Consider the following 20,901-nt stretch of genomic DNA (forward strand, 5'->3'; position numbering starts at 1 on the left):
TTTAGCTTAACATAATCTGGACATTGTGTTAACATGTTATTTTGGAAGTCTTAACAAGAGGCTTTGCACAATTTGCAAGATTGGAAGTGCCACTGCGAAGCAGAGTCTTAAGAACTGTGCCATTATGCCTTGTTTTTAAACAGTAAAAGCAGCAAGTTTTAACCAGAGAAATGCACAGAAATTATGTGTATAAATAGCGCCCACACTGCACAGTTTGGTGAAATGGTCAATGTACTGGCCCAAACACATGCAGTTGGACTGAAACAGCCACACAAAATGCCCATTCAATGTTAGCAGTTTACGTGCTTTAAAGTTCATGTGTTTGTGTGTTGAGGGCACATACACTTTGGGTAAGGCGTTAATGAATGTCGTACAGAGGACCGTGCAAGAGATGGATACATGACAGGGGTAATGATAAGCACATGTAGGAAAAATCTAAATAGAGGCAGAGAGGTAGTCTGCATCACAGATGTTAGTATAATGCACCACCAAAATCCTTGGTCAAAACTCCTGGCTAAACTAAATGGAACACTAGTCAAGGTTTAGAAAGCACATTATGATTGAACTGATTAGCTGACATGGTCATTTTTGCTGTCTGTTTTCAGGCATTATAGTGCTACTACAGGTATTCAAAATAATATTATTCTATATGAGGAAAGTAGTTTAATGTGTATAGGCAGAATATATATGAATAGTAATATTTATGCCGAGTCATGGTCCATTACAAGTTGATGGTAGTGGGAAAATATTTTAATTTTGTGAACTCAGAAGTGGTCCAGGCAAAACAATGTAAGTCTTCAAAGACAAGAAACTAGGACTACCAACCTGCTGTGTAGTTGACCTCTCCATTAAATGGTATTTGGGTACAGAGAAATATCAGATATGTTCTTTATGTTGCAAACATTCCTAAAAAAGACAATGACCTTCTAAATGAAGTAGTTATATTGTGCATGATGACAATGTTACAATGTTTACAAGAATGTTGTCATAAAACTTAAATTTTGCAGAACTGATCACAAGGCACATCAAAAAGACTATGTAATGTAGGAAAGACTACTTTAATTTTGACTCCCATGCTACGCTGCTTCTTACACAATCACTTGGGGGTGATTCAATCAAATCACAAAGCACTTTTGCCTTTTGATTTTGATTTTAACACAACATTTCTTACTTTTTTAGCCACTATATTTGCATCTCAGTTTAGAATTAGAACATGATGAGAAATTGTAACACAATTTTATATGTGTCACTGACAGTTCAAGAGAAACATATTTGTGCCTTGATTAAATTACCTCCATAATTTGCTTGCTACATGAATGTTGGGAGATGGGTTATTGAGAAGGGGTTCAGTAACACTGTTAAACTCTGTTAGTGAGATCATTTGTGTAGAACATACAGGCAATAGTTTATATCTGCAGTTTAATGTCTTTGAATGTGAACACTTCTACTAGACACCAACCACCTCTGTGTGTCATCACAGAACATTTTTACTAAAGAATTATCAATGAATGTAATGTACTCTAAAGGCTGGACATTTATGTACAAATCACCAGAATACCGAAAAGGTTTTTAGTTTCACAAATGTTGTTTCTGTTGCAAGATCCCTCTGAAGTGTAAACTTTATAATAGCAGAGTGTGATATGCATGGTGACCTCTTCACCTTCACACAGAAATATGTAACACAGATTAATTTAATCACATGTGTATTCAAAGTTGGTACAAAATGTGTTTTTGTTTTGTATGTTAAAATACTGAAAAACTCAAAATTAGTCTTATGATTTTGAGATGAGAGGATTACTTAAAAAAAAATAATAATTATAATTTGGCTGCACTTCCACAGTCTGGTAAAGAATCTCTGATCCCTGTAAAGTTATATTTGTACAACTGGGCTTGAGGTTATGTAAAATATCAATATCTGTATTGCAAATATTGATGGTAAGAAGAAAGGGAAAACAGCACAGCTATATGTACAGGTGCTTCAGTGCCTCAGTATCTTTTCATTTACAGTAGAGACTGTTAGCCACTTCTGTTGTCCCTTTCAGCACAGTGAGGCGGTAAGACAGGTGGTTCCATGTCACATATAATGTTAAGATAGAAGACAGGAACATTCTTAAGGGAGACTGTTAAAGTTGCATGTGGATTTTGTAAAAATGTTGTGAAACTTGAAACTGAAGTTAAAAAAAAGACAGGCTAATATAACATATGCTTACTGTATGTGTGGTACATGTATCATTTTTTGAAAATTATTTAAATGTGACGGTTCATTTTGTTGTTGTTGTTATTATTGTTGTTGTTTTTAATAAAAATGCATCTGTTTCTTCCCTCCTGCAGTGTTTTGTCAGGGTTAGCCGAGCGTTGCAGAGCAATATCCTCACTCTCCCCACTCGGGTGTCAGGAGAGAGGCCGTGTGACTGATCGCCTTCATTTGTCCTCTGGTGGGACAAAAACACAATGCGCAAGTGAGGGAATTTAGACGGGACATTGTCTTTAAAAAATAAACAAATAAAAATGCAGTAGTAAGATTAAATTTATCTATCCATTTACATACCAATGTTGTAATAGTACAAGCAAGTAAAAGGCCTGTTTTGGTTAAGAAAGTGAAATCGCTTAATTTCCCTCACACATGATAGTATTCTCTAGGAAATACTGTAGATATTAGAGGCAGCACTGATGCTGTGACAGTACTGAGTCGGGCTTCACTAGGTCCCCAAGGAGAGGAGGTGCTTTACCTTTGGCGGTCATACGAGAATATGCATGGGAAATCCAAATTGTATGAAAAAGGATAGAGGGCAGGGGTTTAGCATGTGTGACAAGTTAAATTCACTGATCCTATTACAGTAGGCTGTGGAACCATGGATAATAAAACACCAGTTGAAAAGCGCAAAGGACGTTTTTTTTTTTTTTGTAAAAAGAAAGAAAACTTGGACTAATACTGTTATTAAGTGAATACTCCTGTCCCGTGGATACTAAATCAATACTCCCAGCCCGTCTGTCTAATCCCTCCCATAATTCATCTGCACCAGTTATGTGGAAAAGTAACTGATTCCCTCTGGATTCTCACCACACTCAGGTTCCTCTACAGGCTTGGTTCCACTTAGATTTCCTCATTGGCCAGACATATTTCACTGCTCCCATGCCAGTAATGACAAAGTGACCGGGTTTTGTGAGAGGTTTTCATAAGTGATAGGTTTTCATAACATGAGTATTTCATCAAGAAGTACAACAATGATAATCCTATAGCAACAGTCCTGAGACAACTGTTTTCAGAGTGGGTGATTCCCTGAGGATTTTGCAATAGAATGTTACCCGAACTCAATGTAAGAAATATTTTTGTTTCAAAGATGACATATTCGCTGAGCTACGCCATGGGGTATTAGCTTTGGGTGTCCTGGGAGCCCAGATGCTGCTTGGTATTTTCGTACAGCTACAGTAATCAGTGCATTGATGCTAACGTAACTCTACATGAAGGTCTGGAGCACCTATTACCATGTTTCTCTCCAGAATCTAAAGCTAACAGGAATGAAAGGTGCTTCACTACTAAGAGCCGGGGGATCTGGCACAAAAAGGGAGCAGCGATGACCCAGCACAGTCTCTGCTCCTTCTCAGTGTCAGTCCCCGGCACATCTCTCTCCCTTTATCTCCCGGCTGCACAGCTGTTTAATAAGTGGCCCCGGCCCCGGTGTACTTTAAATCCACAGAATGAATTGGTATTCCCGCGGCGCGGTGCATCCCGAGGCAATCTGAGCTCCCTCACAGCCCCGACGCTGCCAATCCATAACGTGCGGCCATCAAAGCCACGGAGGAGACATTCATCTTTCCTGCGTTGTGGGGCTGCAGCGGCCGCACGGACAAATTGCGTAAGGAGTGAGCACCCTTGTCCCGGACAATTCACTGTTCTGGTTGGGAATTACACCTGATTTACTTCATATCTGCATATGAAAAAAAAAAAAAATATCTGCTTGATACCAAGGATGGTACAAATTGGTTTATTTGTCTGGCTACTCTTGCTCTCCCAATTTGAAATTAGACATTGCTGGGAATGTGGCTCAGCATTTTGATTACTGGTATTGATTTCCGTTACATTTGCAGTTGCCAGCTCCCCCGCATGCACAGAGAGGTGAAACTCCACACACTCGCACAAAGGGCAAACTGACACTTAGGACCAGGACTGATCAATCATCCTTACTCTGTGCAATCCCCAGTAACTGAAGCAGAAATGATTAGGATGAATGTAAGCTCTGTTTAACTAATGAACTATCCTTACGTGCTGAAATGACCTATAAATGATCAACACAGAGATGCTATGTGGAAATTTTATCAACCCCTACAAAAAGGCAGAACCATCTACAATGTATCCAAAAATATTTGATGCCTAATCAAATGGCATGTCATAATAGTCAATGATGGTGTCATCTTGCCAAACATAATGTCATCAAAGTGTACCCTTTTAACAGTCTGAAACCCCATTGTCTTACAGGCGTGTCTTGTCATAACTGTCTTTGTACATTTTTTTCTCTCGTTCCTCATGAACAGAATTGTAGAACAGCTTCCCATTCCACTTGGAACACACAGTCCTACAGACTGGAAGAGAGAGATTCCATGTTCCAAACCTGCAAAGCAATGCACCTCCCGTAGCTGTATACTCTCAAGAGGCTGTGGACCCCCCCGACCCCCCCTTCCGTGTGGTACAGTCATGTTTCAGCCGCAAGCCGTTGGCACTGGGAGGGAGCCTAATGGTGGTGTGCTGTGTGGTACACACCCCACGGTCACACGTGCTCAGCATCACAATGAGATCCCCGTGTACAGCGCAAAGAGGCACGGCACATTACAACAGGCATGAAGAAAATGGAACGTGGGCCAGTCTGTCAGAGTCTACTCACCAGCACTCTCCGTATGATACAAAACGTTTGAAATTAGGGTGCAGAAATCCATGTTTTGTAATACCTGTACCGTGCTTAGCCATTGCTTTCCCACACTGTGCACACACACAGCTCTCACAGTAATTTACTTAAAGCTAACATTAAGTAAGGCCTTTTGTTTCTTTGTACACGCGTCAGTCTCTTTTCTTCATCCAGCTGCCTTTGATCTAAATGAAACAGCCTCCGCTTGCGAATCACTATGGTGCGTTCAATTATGGAGAAAAAAAAAAATCTTGCACAAATTGGTTTTGTTGAAGCGTGGAGGCGCAATGTGTCACTCTAGAAATTTTGAACATATAAAAATATCCGAGAGAATGACTTGATGTAAATGCCAAAAGTCCTGTTTCCAGACAGACAGGGAAGCGCGCTGGTCCAAATGTCAGCGCATAATGCAAAGCCGTCTGAACTCAGGCCCCCTGTAGAGGGGTGGGAGTATGGGAGCTAAAAGAAAACACCAGAAGGGCAATTACATTGTTTGCAGTTGTGGTCTTTCTGAAGACAAAACAGTCAAACACAACATTAGCCAAGGGATAATGTTTTGCATATGACCTGTCTTCCACCACCTAGAAGCAAGGACTTTGTATGACACAAAAAATGGAACAATGATCAAATCAAAGTGTCAAATGCAGTATTAGTATTTTGGGATGGTGCAAACTGACAGTTGCTATTTATTTCTTTTTATTTATCTTTTTTTTAGTGCCTGCCCTAGATGAGTGTCACAGTGGTGTGATTGTCAGTTTGGATATTGTATTGGTGTGAACACAGATGTATTTAACAGTATTTAATTGGTCCCAATTGGCTTTGGGAAATGTTTTTTTTTTTACTCAGCTTTTTGTAGTTGAGCTCACCTCACCATGACAAACTGGCTGCTCGGACAGGAGCACAGCATGTAGCAAATGCAGTCCTCAGATACACAAGTCCAGTATACAAGTCCCACAGTGCACAAGAAAGCAGACACCGAATGTAGGATAGGCAACTGATGTCATCTGAGCAGCTCATAGGCACCTGAATGGGTTGCCAGGTGCTGAGATTGTGCGGAAAGGGAACCCTGATCAAAATACCCACCTCTACCCCAGCAGAGTGAAGCCAATTTGTTCCGCCACTGTGGGCTCCTGGTCTCTGTCCTAAGATGATGCAGCTAGGCTTGAACCCGGGCCATAGAGTTGAGCCTGCGCTTGGAACAAGGATCTTAATTGCTATTGAGGAGCACCAGCAAAAGGGGCTTGCAAATGCAAGTGTGAGTGCCTGCAATACTGAAATACACAACCAGGGATGATTATAAAAAGAAAATATTCATTGAAAATTTGGGGCAGTCATTGAGATGAAGATATGTTTATAGTTACTATATTATATGTAAATCCGTTTGCAAAATAAACAATTCAATTAACAAATTTTTCTACAACTGTTTTACTTTGTGTTTGTTGGATAATACATATACCGTAACTATTTGGTCTCAAAGGTGTCACCAACGTCACCAACAACAGGGGAAGACTGTTATCAAACACCTGTTGTGTAAAAAAGTTTGGTGAGAATGAATGCAGAAACAAGCTATAACCCCCTTCACAAGTCACTGCAAATATCTTGTTGCATGAAAGTTCTCAGAACTGTTTTTTTTTTTTCATTTCTCAGTTTTTTCATTACTGAGCATAACTGAAGAGTCAGAAAAGAGCTACATCTTATATACATTTGGTAGAAATTGTTGTTTCATTCCATTAACCATTTCATTGACTAATATTTGACAGCTAACACCCTTAAAATGCCAAAATTAATTTAAGCATGTCTCTTTGATAACAGTGCTATCACATGCATTGGGGACCTTCCCATATAATATGACTCCAAAATGGTGAACCCAGTTCTCAGTACATTTCTTGTGTGGCATAATCAAAATGGTAACCTCTTTGTTTCATTCGTTAAGTAAAGAAACAGATCATACTGTCTATTCTTACAGGTCGAAGATGGTCAGTTTAATACTGATTTATTGTGAGCAGTGTTGCCTATGCCTAAATCCTCTTAAAGTATACCACAAACCAACAGATATGAAGTGAGAGAAAAAAGGTTTTTTGATAATGGACATCTTCACAATTATCCAAAGCAATACTGTTGCTTGGAGACGGTATGAAATTTTGGATGAGAGAGAGAAATTGTGCCAGCCTGCTACTCTCCTCTTCTGGGTGTCCAAAAAGTCCCAAAATAAAGCACAAAGGGGTATTGCTATTAACCCATAGTACATCAGAAGGATCACACAGATGCCCGAATAGTAGAACAATGCTATTTTGAGAGTTTCAGACATGGATTGTTACTGTGAAAGTCTGCTACTGCTAATTTTTCAACTAATTGTAGACCCACGATGAGCGTCTCTGCTCAACAACAACCACATCATGTAAGTATGATCAAATGAGATGTGCAAGGCCATTGTGTGTAAATGATTTGATTCTATTCTAATGTGTACGGTATGATTCACAACACACTTATGTCCATAGAAGTACACAGGACCGGCACATACTTTAAGACTGTCTCTCACTGGCTTTGCTGAAAAAAGTAAATGTTATTGAATTCTAGAATATCATGGATGTGTGATGGAAATGTACACCCTGAACACAGTGAAAGAAGATGAATAAAAAGAAGAATAAAATAAACAATAATGAACAACAATGTATTGAAATAAGAATAAAAATGAAAATAAACTCATTATAAAATAAACCAACTTTGGATAAAAGTGTCTGCCAAATGAATAAATGTAAATGTAAATTTTGTTTTGATAAATTCACCAATCTTTAGAACACGAGTTATTTAGTACTTTGCATTAATTTAGGCAAAAACAGTTGCTTCTTTTCGTCAGTGGGATCCCATACAACCCAGTGGGGTTTTCACTGCCAAAACTCATTTGTATCTAAGCATGTATAAATAAGTAAACAAAATATGCATAATTGAGTACATAAACAAACATAAAAATCATGTAATAAAAATGAATAAAATAAAACTTATCCATATACGTTTATTTAAGCAAAAATGCTTTGTTGCTTTGCAAAGAGCAAAAGTGTTTCTTTAAATCAAACAAGGAAACTGTTTCTGACCAAAAACCATTTAATGAAGGTTTTCAGTACAATTATCAAAGGATTTGGAAAAAAATAAACTTTATTTGAGAAAATGCCTTATATTAGTTGAGCAGTATTTTCCACAAAGAAAAAACAGATGGACCAAAGGTTGTTAAGAACAAACCAAAATCATAATGCTCTATTTTAATCAGCATTAAGCATGAGGATGACATGTATTCTACAATAAAACATTTTAAGCTCATTTCAGTGACATTTTGAGGCTCATTTTAACTCTGGCACAATCTGATCCAGCCCTAAGTAAGGAAAAATTTAGCTGTTTTTATACAGATAAATACGAATAGGAACCATGAGCCCCCTCATATCTTAATGCATAGCAAGAGCGACACATTGGAAAACAGATGATATCACAGTTATCATCATACATCCCAGTATGTTATAAAACAAAGTACTGCTTTTGCTGTACGTTGACATGCAACATGTTAGCACTTTAAAAAAGTAATTTTGCAATTACTTCCAACTCCCAAAAGAACTAAAACCAACAGAGGGTATTAGTGGGCAACAGGTTTAATCCTCAAACCAAAACAAAACAGCACATTCACAACATGTCAGAGAGATTTCTGCTGCATATTCTTCTGGCAATGCAAGCTAGCAGTCCTCCAGGAAGTGAAGAGAATGCGGCTGTCACTTCTACATGAACATGTCATCGTACCCCGGAGGAGGCATGTGGTCAGGGTCTGGGCTGCAAACCAAAGAAAACACAACCTGTAAAATGACCCATTTCACAAAAAAAGGGCACGCTCATTTTCAATCAGAACAGGGCTAATCATATCAGGTTAGGTTTTTCATGCGTTTTCTTTATTTCGGTTTCTCTCTGCAGCTTGCTATTAACAATGTCATCTGAGACAGTCTTGCTGATGCGCGTTTTGGTGACCTCAGTCCAGTGGCATGAAGCTTTCAGGGGTGAAGTGCGTTATGTCTTTGCGGACTCGGGACCATTAATCACGAGGCAACTAAAAGGGAAACCAACTGTCCTGTGTGTGGATGACTTTACTCAGCTTACCCCGGTCGGTTCTGTCCGACTGGTCCAAACGGGTCAAAGCGGGCACCGGGCGGAACAGCGCCCGGGGGAAGGCGGCCTGGAATGCCAGCTGAGGGGTCAAACCCTGACCGCGGGAACCCCGAGCGCAGTGGATCCATGATCATCCCTCCTGCCCGCCCTCTGCAGGGGCAAGATCATTATATCCTTATTGGACGGTTCATGTTCAAGCACAGTACAGCATTCACACATATCCTCTGACAGACAGGCCATTCTGATCTTCCTTTGGCTTTCCATAGCTCACATAAAGGGGCTTGATAAACTATGTAATATGGTATGCTCTTTTCTGTTTGTTTGCTTCACACTGCGGTATGCCTAACACTCAAGACTCTTAACCAGAGTATGCACAGGTACAACCTGGCCAGGTGTATATAAAGCTGATAGTGCACTGCCTGGGTGCTTTGTTAGTAAAATGTTTTATTTTTTAACATTCTATACAAGCACACAGTATTCTGTCAAAGTTTTCTTTCTTGCTTTTTTACCTTTTTCAACTTAAAAGTTGAAATTTTATTTTAATCCTTTGCAGACACACATGTGAGCTCAGTGGTACAATCAGACTGAATGAGCCTGTTGAAGAGTGAAGGGGACTATCTAGAGTAGTGGTTACTAAACTAGCGTCCCAAGCGAGGCACTAGGGGGGTCCCCCAAAAATACTCAAAAATATAATTACATTAAATACCACAATCTACACTGACGATTAGAATTCTTGTTTCTTTACAATGTGCAATGTCAGGTCTGTGTGGCATTGTGTGCTACTCAGTGCTGCATGAATTCAGCCAATCAGAACTGATCATTGTTTTCTGAAGTTCCAGTTCACGGCCTGAGAAACGGGACATTTAGCCAGCTGAACAAAAAAAAAAAAAAAAAGGACACATTTTGGACATATGGACACACTCTCACAGTACTAACAGTAGCACAACAGTACAAATATGGGAAAACAGTAGAGACAATCTGTAAAAACAAATTAAGCTCAGGAGATTCAACAATTAGATCAATTTTGGTTTGAAGGAATTCAACGATGGAAAGCAACGGAGTGTGTTAAGTCTCCAAGTATGTCCAAATAAGACAAACAAATCCAGTAAACTAAAATGACAACCGACCACAAGACATCTGGAACATAAAAATAATGAGACCTTTTCAGGAAAACAAGTCTGTAGCTGAGAGAAAACTCACTGACCCACATTCTAACAGCCCCAGTGAGAGTCCCTACAGCCTTCACTAACAGCTTTCATGAATGGTCAACCACTGCAGAGGAGATGAATCTTCCAGCAGCACTAGAAATAATGGTCATGGGATAAGATGTAACCAACATCCAAAAAGATCTGATCTAATGACAAGATGAGCAAGAGAAATCCTAAAAAAAACAAGTTTTACCTATGTTGATTTCACCCCTTTTTTAAAAAGTAAGTGTGTACTGCTTCCTCACAGTCAGGGTGGGTGGGTGAAAACTTGCCAGAGGGTGGGTGTTCCTCAAAGAACCAACCACAAATCAGTGTTTGTGAGGGCCTTTGGCACCATTCCCATTGTGATTGGATAGTACAAATATGGGAGGATAGTTATGCAGCAGTTTAACGAATCTGGAGACGTGCAAAGTTGCTTCTTAATTTGATTGGGATGTACACTGACCCAATGTGATTTTTTGTGGAAAAGACTAGAACCAATCAAAGATGGCCTATAACATACTGGGAACAACATGAAACTGCAGGTGGTAACAAAAAAGTATGTGAGGGTTAATGCTACATGCTTATCTTCTATATGTATACCTAGTAGGTTTCCTTACAGCTGCATTTTAACAGGGCTTGATGATGTGGAGAATGACTTACAAGTCAAACATCAGGTCTCCCCAAGCACACCCATCTCACCAAGGTACCGTAAGAGATCATTATTTTTTATGCTTTTGAACAACTTTGCCAGCACAGAATCTGCAATTTTGAAGACAACATGTGGTTTCTACATAAGGCGTTGAGAAAATTTCACTTTGAAAAGGGTTCCTGAAGCAAAAAGAACGACTCAAGAACTGTTGAACAGGAGCAATAAACTGCATAAGTGTGTTGGGGTGTGAGCACATGATCTGATGACATGTGCTCACACCCCACTTTCTTCTCACTACCATAGACTGTAGGCATGTAAAAGAAAAGCTCTGACCAGAGGAGAAAACAACAGAAAATAATACAGGGCCATACTTTCGCAGTGAAAACAGTCTACTTAGCATGACACTCTAGCAAAAATAATTCTCCTCTCTCTGTAAAATTCTGAGGATATACACACTCACCCAAAGGGATCAAGGTCTGCTCCCCCTGCAGCAAACGGGGCCATGGGGTCAGACCTGTACAGAAAGGCAGTAAAAAAGCGTCACATTTTGTACCCATCTTAAATCCTTCATAAGCTGACTCAAACCTAAGGTCACCAAACAAGCCAAACAAGTTCTTGACGGCACATGTAAATTAAATAATACATCATCAGCTGTTGGGGCAACATTGTGGTGTGGTGAAAAGCAGCAGTTTGTAACCCCGAAGTTACCGATTTGGTTCCCACGTGGGGCATCGCTATCGTACCTTTGGGCAACGTACTTAACCAGAACTGCCTTATAGACAGTCAACATGTGAAAAAATAAAATCTACGCACGTTTCTGTAGGTAAGACTGCCAGCTAAGCAATATGTAACATGATCATTTTCTTCACTGCTTATACATCATCATCGTCATTTTACACCCAAATGAAACTAATTTACTTCAAGTCCATGTAGATTTGGCAAAAGCAGATATAACTTGTCTAAGGTGAAAAACAAATAAACTCACATAAATAATACACTACAAAACTGACAATTCTCATTTTAACAGTTATAAAATGGTAACCTGGCAAAATAAGCTCCTTGTTTTTTACCTGCCAATGTTAGTTAATGTCAGTTTTCTACAACTTTTTAAAATTGATTCACATACTTAATCTGACTCCATTTTCTTTCAGGCTAACTTTAAATGAAGCCACAAGGGATTCTAATGAATTCTCAGAAGCCAATATGAGATTCTGTCTCTGACATTTCATTCCTGGACTATCATCAATTAAATCTGAGCATTTCAATATCCAGTCTGACTGAAAATCTCCAGTATCCAGTATACTGTGTGATCCACAGTAGCTGTATTCTTCAGATGTATCACAGTATTGAAAAATCCTCATTTTTAAAATTTAATATACAACACAATACATATGTAAGCCTTTGTTGGTTTTATTCATAGAAACTGACAATTTATGCATCACAAAAACAGAAGCAGTAGGCCATTCATTTCTATTGGCAGGAAGAACTCTTGCAGTGGGTAGAATTCTGCTGAGTTGCCAAAAACATCTATAAACGCTGCCCTGTCAAAGCAAGGTAATTCATTTTCTCTGCAATGCATGCCTTATTGTCCTTGAAAGTTCCACACACAGCATATCAGAGTAGATCAGCAGGGCAGCAAGTTGTAACACATAATAACTCTTCACGACCACCGTCTCCACCTGTTCTCAACGACTTGCGCACCACACCTGGTAAATGCAGTTTCAAGAAACACGCATATCAAACATGGCTTCTTCATGGCTTTCAGGAAAGAGCTATTGCTGCATGGATGTCAATAATTGGCTGACATCAGAAGAACTCGATAGGGTCACAGGGAACAAAGGAAGGAGGGAGAGAGGATGGTGTAAGGAGGAATCTATCTTTGGACGGGTGCCGTTTCTCCGGACACTCTTCCTCCTCCTTCCCTGCACTGCACAGTCCTGCCCCCCCCAAACCCCTCCACCCGCAGCCAGAGGCACTGAGAATGCTCCACATCTTAAAAATAGACCCTGTGCTCTCTCGACAGAGGCAGTGGGCATGTGCCGTAAATATTCAATAAGATGGAAGACCTGAGCTGAGATGGGACATGATCACGGAGGCCCTGAACCCACAGAACAGAGTGCAGGGGTGAAGTCAACTAAGCAGCTGTTCTGCCTGTCCTTTCAGCAAAATACAGTAGAAAAATAAATATGAACATTGTCACCACTAAGAGTAAATCAATCTTTTCTAAGCAGGACAGTTCAAAGGCCGCATTATTCTCCAGATGATTTAGATAATTCTTACCACCTCCTCTCTTACAATATGAAGTTCAGTGGCAGAGAATATCACACTTCCTCGACGCCCCATTATGATGTGAGAATCCATAGAGTGAAGTGTCACATTCTCGATAATCAAGCTTTCATGTCATTGATTGTTGTTACTTGCTAATTATGAAGAATATAACAAAAATGACAGCTGCAGTGAGCATATAAATATTCCTTCTGTAAATCTGTATGTACTGCATTCTGGGATTTGAGGGAGATGGGACTGCGGATTCCAACTTTTACAAATAATCCAGACTGTATGAGAATTTTATAATATGTGACTTTTAAGCTGCAAGACATGATTCTCTAGCTTAGCATCTCCTCAGTGGGAGAAATATTGTAAAGAACTATTGTACATTTAATGAGAATTATTTTTCATGAAGGCAATGTAATTAATTTGTCACATGGTGCATTTCAGCTGATAACCAAGTGTTTTCAGCCATGCCCCACTAAATCTCTTCATAATGACATACATCCTTCACAGTCTAGAGCTGTGTCAGGCAAAGAGTAGCTAAAGATGCATTTCTCAACATCATTACAGACACACAGGCAGTTCAGAAAAAGTGTTAAATTGTCCTTTAAGCATTCCACAGTATATTTAGATTACTGACAGAACTACAAACCAACAAGACAGCACAACAAAGCCCCTAAAGTATGAAAAATGATGGTGTGACAACATGAAATTGTAATGAATAGAAATAATTTTTAACAGTATTATGACTCTCAAATCACATTATTTAAACCATCTTACAGCTTTATTTAAAATTCATGAAGTATTTCTCCCAAACATCGGCTTTTCCTAGTGGATGATTAATACGACTCTCTCTTGGACAGGAAGCAATTAGAACACACTCTGGCCAAGCTAGGGCCTGTTCATTTTTACCCAGTGCTGCTCCTTTCCGTGTATAGCTCTCAGCCATCACTTCACCTTGCCTGGCTCACAGCCTAACTCTCTCATGCTGGTAAATTAATTACAGCTCTTCTTCATTTCACAACTCCAGGCATCAGCGAGCCACCCAGAAATTGAATTCAAAGTCGAGACACGGCAGCCTTTTATTCCAGGAACCCAAACTGCACTGCCTTTAATTAAGCCACCACGACAGCTGTAATCAAACAAATATATATATATCCAAACTCAGTAACATATTTGTGTGTGTGTGTGTGTGTGTGTTTGTGTGTATGTGTGTATGTGTGTATACAGTATGAGATACACACCACACAACACACAGTTTCTACATGGGGGTTAACTTGTTCATGAAGTACTCAAAAATATCCACTATATATACCAAAGTTTTGTAAACATTTGTAAAAGCACATCATACGTGCAATACATAATAAGGTTATTCTGTGTTTAATAATTTCTTCTGGATTTTAAATATGGCAAGTTATCTGCAGGCATATATCAATAAATCATATCATTAACTTCCATCTCCCAAACAAGGTCTTGCAAAGATTACAAATGCCAGATTTTCAGAATCACATTTAGAAGAAGTCTTGTTTCAGACAGTGTTTTAAAATAATTTCCAGTGGCTTAATGCTCTTTGTACATAATTTATTTAATTTTTAGGCTTGGTATACAGTGTATCTAAACACTGTGAATTACTCCTCAGTGCCAGGTGGCATTGTGAAATCTTTAAATGCATTTTACAACAATTTTCAAATGGTGACTGTGCTTGTATTGGACAATGCGAGCTACATGATCAAAACCTACAATCCTATCTTTTGAGGCTTGCTGCCAAATACAGAGCATTTTAATTGTAATGCTCACTTTGTGGCATTTGCAAGTAATGCATGTGGAAATATATTCACCAAAGCTGACAAACATTTTGCTACCTAAAAAAAGGTTTTAAAACATTGTCCAAGCAGGAAAATATGCTGTACAGAACACCTAAGAGATGTAATAGCACAAAAAGGTTATTCCCCACCAATACAACTCCACCCCCCCCCTCCACCCCCCGAGACATACAAAACAAGATGGGGCACTTGTTTTTTTGTTTTTTTTTCTTTCTTTGGAGTAGCCTTCCATGTTCAATCAATTTTAATCCAGAATTTATATACATGGAGTGGGTATCACAACCAACACAGCCAACACAGCCAAGTCAACACAGTTCAAGACATTGCTGAAGGACACTGAAGGTTTGGAGAGACAGCTCTCTCTGTGATGCATGGCAAAAGTCTGACCAATCAGATTCAGTGGTTTGGGGGTTGTCATGCCAGAATCCACAATAACTATACCATACTCGAACAGCTGGCAATGCTGAACACTGTCACAGCAGTTGCACTGCACAGACAGAACAATAAAGTGCCAATGTGTTAAAACATTCTACAAGGTTGCAGAAGTGCTCAAAGCCTACAACCTCATCAACTGACCCGTTTCAATCAACTAGCTCAAATATTCTTCAGACTGTAAATCCAATCTGGACAAAAGAAAAACACACAAAAGAAAACAATGGTATGTATCTGGAATAATTATGGGATAAATCTGAAAAATCATTTCCTAGCCTGCTTGTTAAATTGTTACCAATTTTCTCAATGTGGGATGGGTCTTCAAGTGGCCAAGTTTTCAAAAAGCATTGTCAATCCATCAAAGAGGAAACCATAAACTAACTGACAGTAACTAAATTTAACCACAACTTGTAGTACTTTAAGTACTTTTATTACTTTCTTTTGCTAAACTGTACAAATGGCACCTACTTGCTCACTTTTATGTCTTCTTTATTTCAAATGCAATTCACTGCAGTGAACAACTTGTCTATTCTCCTTTTTGCATTATACTACTAGTCAGCATTTTCCCCCTCAGACAAAGAAAAACTATTCTGTGCACAAGCTATACTTTATTGCTGCATTATCTGTTGCTAAAAACCAGGACTAAATCCAGCACAACAGTGAATATTAATATATATAACACTATGCACATAATTTGTGGTAATTAAATAATTAATTGAGATGATTGAGGTGCTGCAACTGAATAACCTTCGCATGAAAATGAGGTTATATCGATCTCTTTGCGCTTTACTGAAATATTTGCAAGAAAACAAGTCGAGACCAACTGAGGGCCCTTGTCCTAACTTCTTCACCTGGAGCTAAATAATACAAAATACAAGAGTTTTGTGACATGAACTTGGGACTGCTTTTAACACCATACGCTAGAAGTCTTAAAGGAACCAATGGGCACAACATACCTGACTGTTTCTGAGGAACAGTATTGACTGTAGGACTCAGTTCCATTGCATCTCAACTTTTAGTGCACAAATTTTATGGAAAAACCTCTCCTTGAAGGTATGAGGCACGTCAGCCTGAATATTTTCCTTGTGAAAACTGGTCTTGAGAGCAGCTTGTACCCATTGCACCAATAAAGAATGTTTTCACTTTACTGACAAGTCTCTTTGACACACCAAAACATGAACCAAGGATTAAATTAAATTTCAGCTTCATTTAAGTCACGAAGATTTGATCATTGACAGACATCTGGAATCAGGGATTGGTGAAATGATCTAGGACTGAAACATATGTCATAAACCATAAGACTGTCAAAGTATCAAAGACATTCTTTATTTCCAATTTCCTTTTGGATTCAGCCTGCTTATAAATGGGTGAGAATCTGGACCTCTGAACCTGGCTCGTCACACTTAATCCTCTTGTAAACATCCAACCATTTTACAGAGAACAACAATCCTAATTCTATGAGGCATGTCTAGTTAGATTACTTCCTGTTAAGATACTGCTGATGCCTACGTTATAAATTTTAAAACTGTTAAAGTCTTTCGAGACCTTTCATCCTCTCTCCCTCTCAGAACACTCTACTCCACACCATTATGGGTGGCTTTCTCCCAAGTACAAACATTAGGTTTGCACAAAGATCAGGTTAATCCAATTGAGAATGTTTAAGTCCAGATTCAAATTTAAATTTGACAGTTTATTCAGTATACCTTGCTGTATATTTTGTTTTAAAATTACATTATTTATTATTATTATGCAAACGGGTTTCAATATTTGAATAACAAAACTAATATTGCTTGAACAAGTCAACATTTTTGTGAGGAGGTGGGATGCTTCTTTAAGATGGAAAGAAATATTACAGTGTATAGGTGCTTTTCTAAACTGAAACTAAAAACAAATGCATTCGCTGCCTATAATATTCAAACCAACTGTCAGATAAAGGCATCTGATAAAAAAGCAGTCTCCTCTAAAATATGTATTCCATATCTATCTGTGATGGCAAACGTTGGAATCCATATAGTCTAGATACATTTATGCCATTGACAGGAAGTAACGAGGGCCAGAAAAAACCATGAAAGCTGATTTTTGTTGTCACAATGCCTCACTTGTATACAGCCCTAGTAGGGACCATACTATCACCTTTATAACCTTAAGAAAAAAATATTGTCCTTGCATTTCTTACAGCATGTCAGATTTACTGGAAATTTAGTTTCAACTTCCCTCTGAAATGTACATGTTTTTCGCCATTTAATACATTTCTAAAAATAATGCAACACTGAGCCTGCAGTGTATTTAGCTTTAATCACATGCTGAATACTAAAGAATGTACAATCAGCAGCAGGACAGCAGTCAAGTACACCCCCACTTACTTTTTCCCCCTGGTGAGACTGATACTGAAACACCTTGGCAATGCCATTCGTGCCTTAAAAAAGCAAACAATAAATAGCTCATTCTGTAGCCTAATCTAATCAACCCAGGTACTCTCAAGGGGAATAAAATGAAAAATGTACTCATATATCAGATATTTTAGGATCAATGCTTGTTGTTTAAGGCAATTTTCCATGTGCATAGTAAAAGTACATGTTCAGTATGTGACACACTAGCAGCATAAAAAAATCATGAAAAAATAACTGAATAGTTATAAGAAGCTAAAATAAAAATTCATTGCAATACTTGATACCATTAAAAAAACAAATATTTTAAATTCCCCTTTAGTAGCTCATATCAGCAAATCCCAAAAAGCCAACACCATTCCACTGATGGACTTTTACTGGATTTGGTATATTAACTCATCTTAGCACAACCTCTATACTTTAAAAGTATCTGTTTGGTGATGCAGCTAGGCTGGTTCAACAGAAACACTTAAAGATAGTTTACTTTATGATGACAATTTGAAAGAATACTTTAAAATCAAAAAGCTCTACAAGGAGAGCAGTACTTGATGAATCAAGCCAGAACAATGTAATACACACATTTTCATATTTTTTAAGGCATTTAATTCAGTAGAGAGCTGTCATTGAAGGTCACTGCACTCAATAGTGGTAAATGGCTGGAATGCAAAGAGTGTTTAAATGAGTCCTTTTTAAAAAATTATACAATATAATTAACAAATGTATTACCTTTTACAATTTAATGTCCTTTAAACCCCCCATTTGTTGAACTTGAGAACTGTCCAGGTATCATTAATGTGACCACTGAAGAATGGCATAAAGCCTTGCCCCAGTTAAAGGTGTTTTTCTCTTGATGCACTTGCCAGATGGTTTTTATAAAGATGTAACTCCTCTTTCTCCTTTCATCCTAAAAATCTGATTTTCTATGAGAATGACGGTACACTAAATTGAATTTCTATTTATTTCAGCAGATGGAACATACCAGATGGATCTGAGAAATGACTGCCAGGTTGTCATAAATATTAGTTAGTACAACAGCAATACCATCATTACACAATTCAAACATTATGCATTATGTATATACTTATGGAGGCAGAATGTAGAGACAGCCGTTCACTGTGTACCTACCAGTAGGGCTGTCTGCCAGTCTGTGGGTTCCTTGGAGGAATGAGGAGTGGGTCTTTGTCTGGCAGTATTTCTTCTGTGCTCTCTCTCAAGTGCCTTTTCTCAACCTTCTTGCTGGACTCTCCTTTGTGTGAGGGGTCTGATGGAAGAAGCTTCGATTTGACCTTCTTGGCGAGCTCCTCTGTGTTCTTGAACACACTGCCGAGAAAAGCCGCAAGTCATCAAAACATGACTTCATCAACTCATCGTCACAAACCTTGTTATACAGCAAATAATATGATGACTTGTGAAAGGACTCATAGGAACAGAAAGAGCCAAAACAAGTTTGTGTTTAACTTTTGTGTATGAGTTTGTAGCATTAATATTGCACTGCTTAAGGGGCTCCCATTATCTTCATTTCACACTAAAAATTTACACAAATTAACGTATGGCTGGCAAACATCAACTGAACTTTCAACCAACCTGTCAAATTCCTGTAGATTGCCTGAATCTACATAATCACTGAAGTTCACTGTTAAGTCTGAAACGCGCTCAGTGGCTGAATCCTATACCAAGAAAGAGAAAATAGTTAACTATGTAAAAACATTTGCTGTTGTTGTCATAATTCAGACGGTTTATGGATTAGTATAGCCTAAAGAAACTATTTACAACAAACTGAAACTTAACAACGCATGACGTCACTGGAAAATCAGATTTTGCTGAGCTTTCAAATGCCCCCATCTTGACAACTACGCATCATCTAAATAGACAGCCTCCAGACAGATACCATAACGTTGAAGAGTAGGGTGGACTCCACTGTGATGGCTTTGAGGAGCAGATTAGACTTTTCATTCTTGGACTGATATCGCAGGGTGTACACCTCCTTGCTGTCGTTCCACCCAGAAGGAAGCAACTCCGACTTTTTATCGCTTTGTTGAGGCTATTACAGAGACGGGAGAAACGCACACGCGAAGTCATTAACACAAGTTGATATCCGTATACTGCCAAACAGATGGCTAAACGTATTCAGCTAACAAGCTATCTAATTTCAGAGAGATAGTAATTCTTGGCTAAACACCGAGGAAGCAAGCTACTGCGTTCAGTTAATAAAATCCCGCAGAAAAAAAAAATCTAAGCAAGTTTTCTAGCAAGCTTGCAAGCTCCTTACCTGGTCCCCAGTTCCCAGACATTTGTACCCGTGTCTTACAATTTCCCAGTGAACAAAACAAACAAGAGCATCCTGTGGAGAGGAGATATTACTGACCACAGAGGTGTACAGAAGCTCTAAGCCTGCCATTTTAGAAACTGCAGTGAATTGGCACAAATCTAAAACGAAACGCAAAACGAAACAGACGCATAGAAGCGCCGGACTTGTAGTTGATCGGTCATTGTGTTTATATCCGTTGCGTCCCACAACCGGAATGAAAACGGTAAGATGTTCATTAAGGTTCCGGGGTACAAAGTTATTCAGAAAACGGTTCCATACAAGCACAACCAGCTAATTTTGTTCCTAGAGAGCTATTTAACAGAAGCACGTCCATATATTGCTTACACAACTCTAATGCATATATAAAAAATAAAAACACTAAATAAAACCGAATGAACATGCATGTTTTTTTTCTTGCTTATATTTTTTAACGCCCTAACGTAAATGATAATTGTGAATAGCTAGCGAGCATATACACGTTTCCATTGACTCAATTCAGAATAATCAAGAGCAGTACGTCTGTGTAATTCTATATTTCATAACATGGTAAAGCAATATGATTCTAGGTGTCCTGTTGTAGTGAGTGCTGATCCTGTAGAGGGCAGTGTTAACACGCTCAACACTACACTTCTGTATTGGCCCCATACAGGGACTCCAAAGAGAACGTGGCTTGAAATCAATGACTAGTTGCATTTCAGAAGCTAACCACTCATTCCAAATAAATAAAAGCCCGGAAAGCACAAACCATATCTGACACACCGTTCCTATGAGGTGTTTTATATTTATTAGGCAATGGT

The 20,901-nt window shown here is 38.7% G+C and overlaps 1 protein-coding gene across 1 annotated transcript; it reads right to left on the bottom strand.

Annotated features, from left to right (window-relative positions):
• Positions 1-8,074: 8,074 nt before the first annotated feature.
• Positions 8,075-20,286, bottom strand: psmf1 (proteasome inhibitor subunit 1). The gene is made up of 7 exons (XM_036531583.1): positions 20,066-20,286; positions 19,685-19,837; positions 19,381-19,463; positions 18,922-19,116; positions 11,344-11,397; positions 9,036-9,194; positions 8,075-8,714 (listed from the first exon to the last, which is right to left on the bottom strand). Exons 1-7 carry the CDS (start codon positions 20,192-20,194, stop codon positions 8,663-8,665), a joined length of 825 nt encoding a protein of 274 aa, XP_036387476.1. The 5' UTR covers positions 20,195-20,286; the 3' UTR covers positions 8,075-8,662.
• Between the last annotated feature and the right edge of the window lie 615 nt (positions 20,287-20,901).

This window comes from Megalops cyprinoides, chromosome 6 (assembly GCF_013368585.1).
Source record: "Megalops cyprinoides isolate fMegCyp1 chromosome 6, fMegCyp1.pri, whole genome shotgun sequence".
NCBI classification, from domain to species: Eukaryota; Metazoa; Chordata; class Actinopteri; order Elopiformes; family Megalopidae; genus Megalops; species Megalops cyprinoides.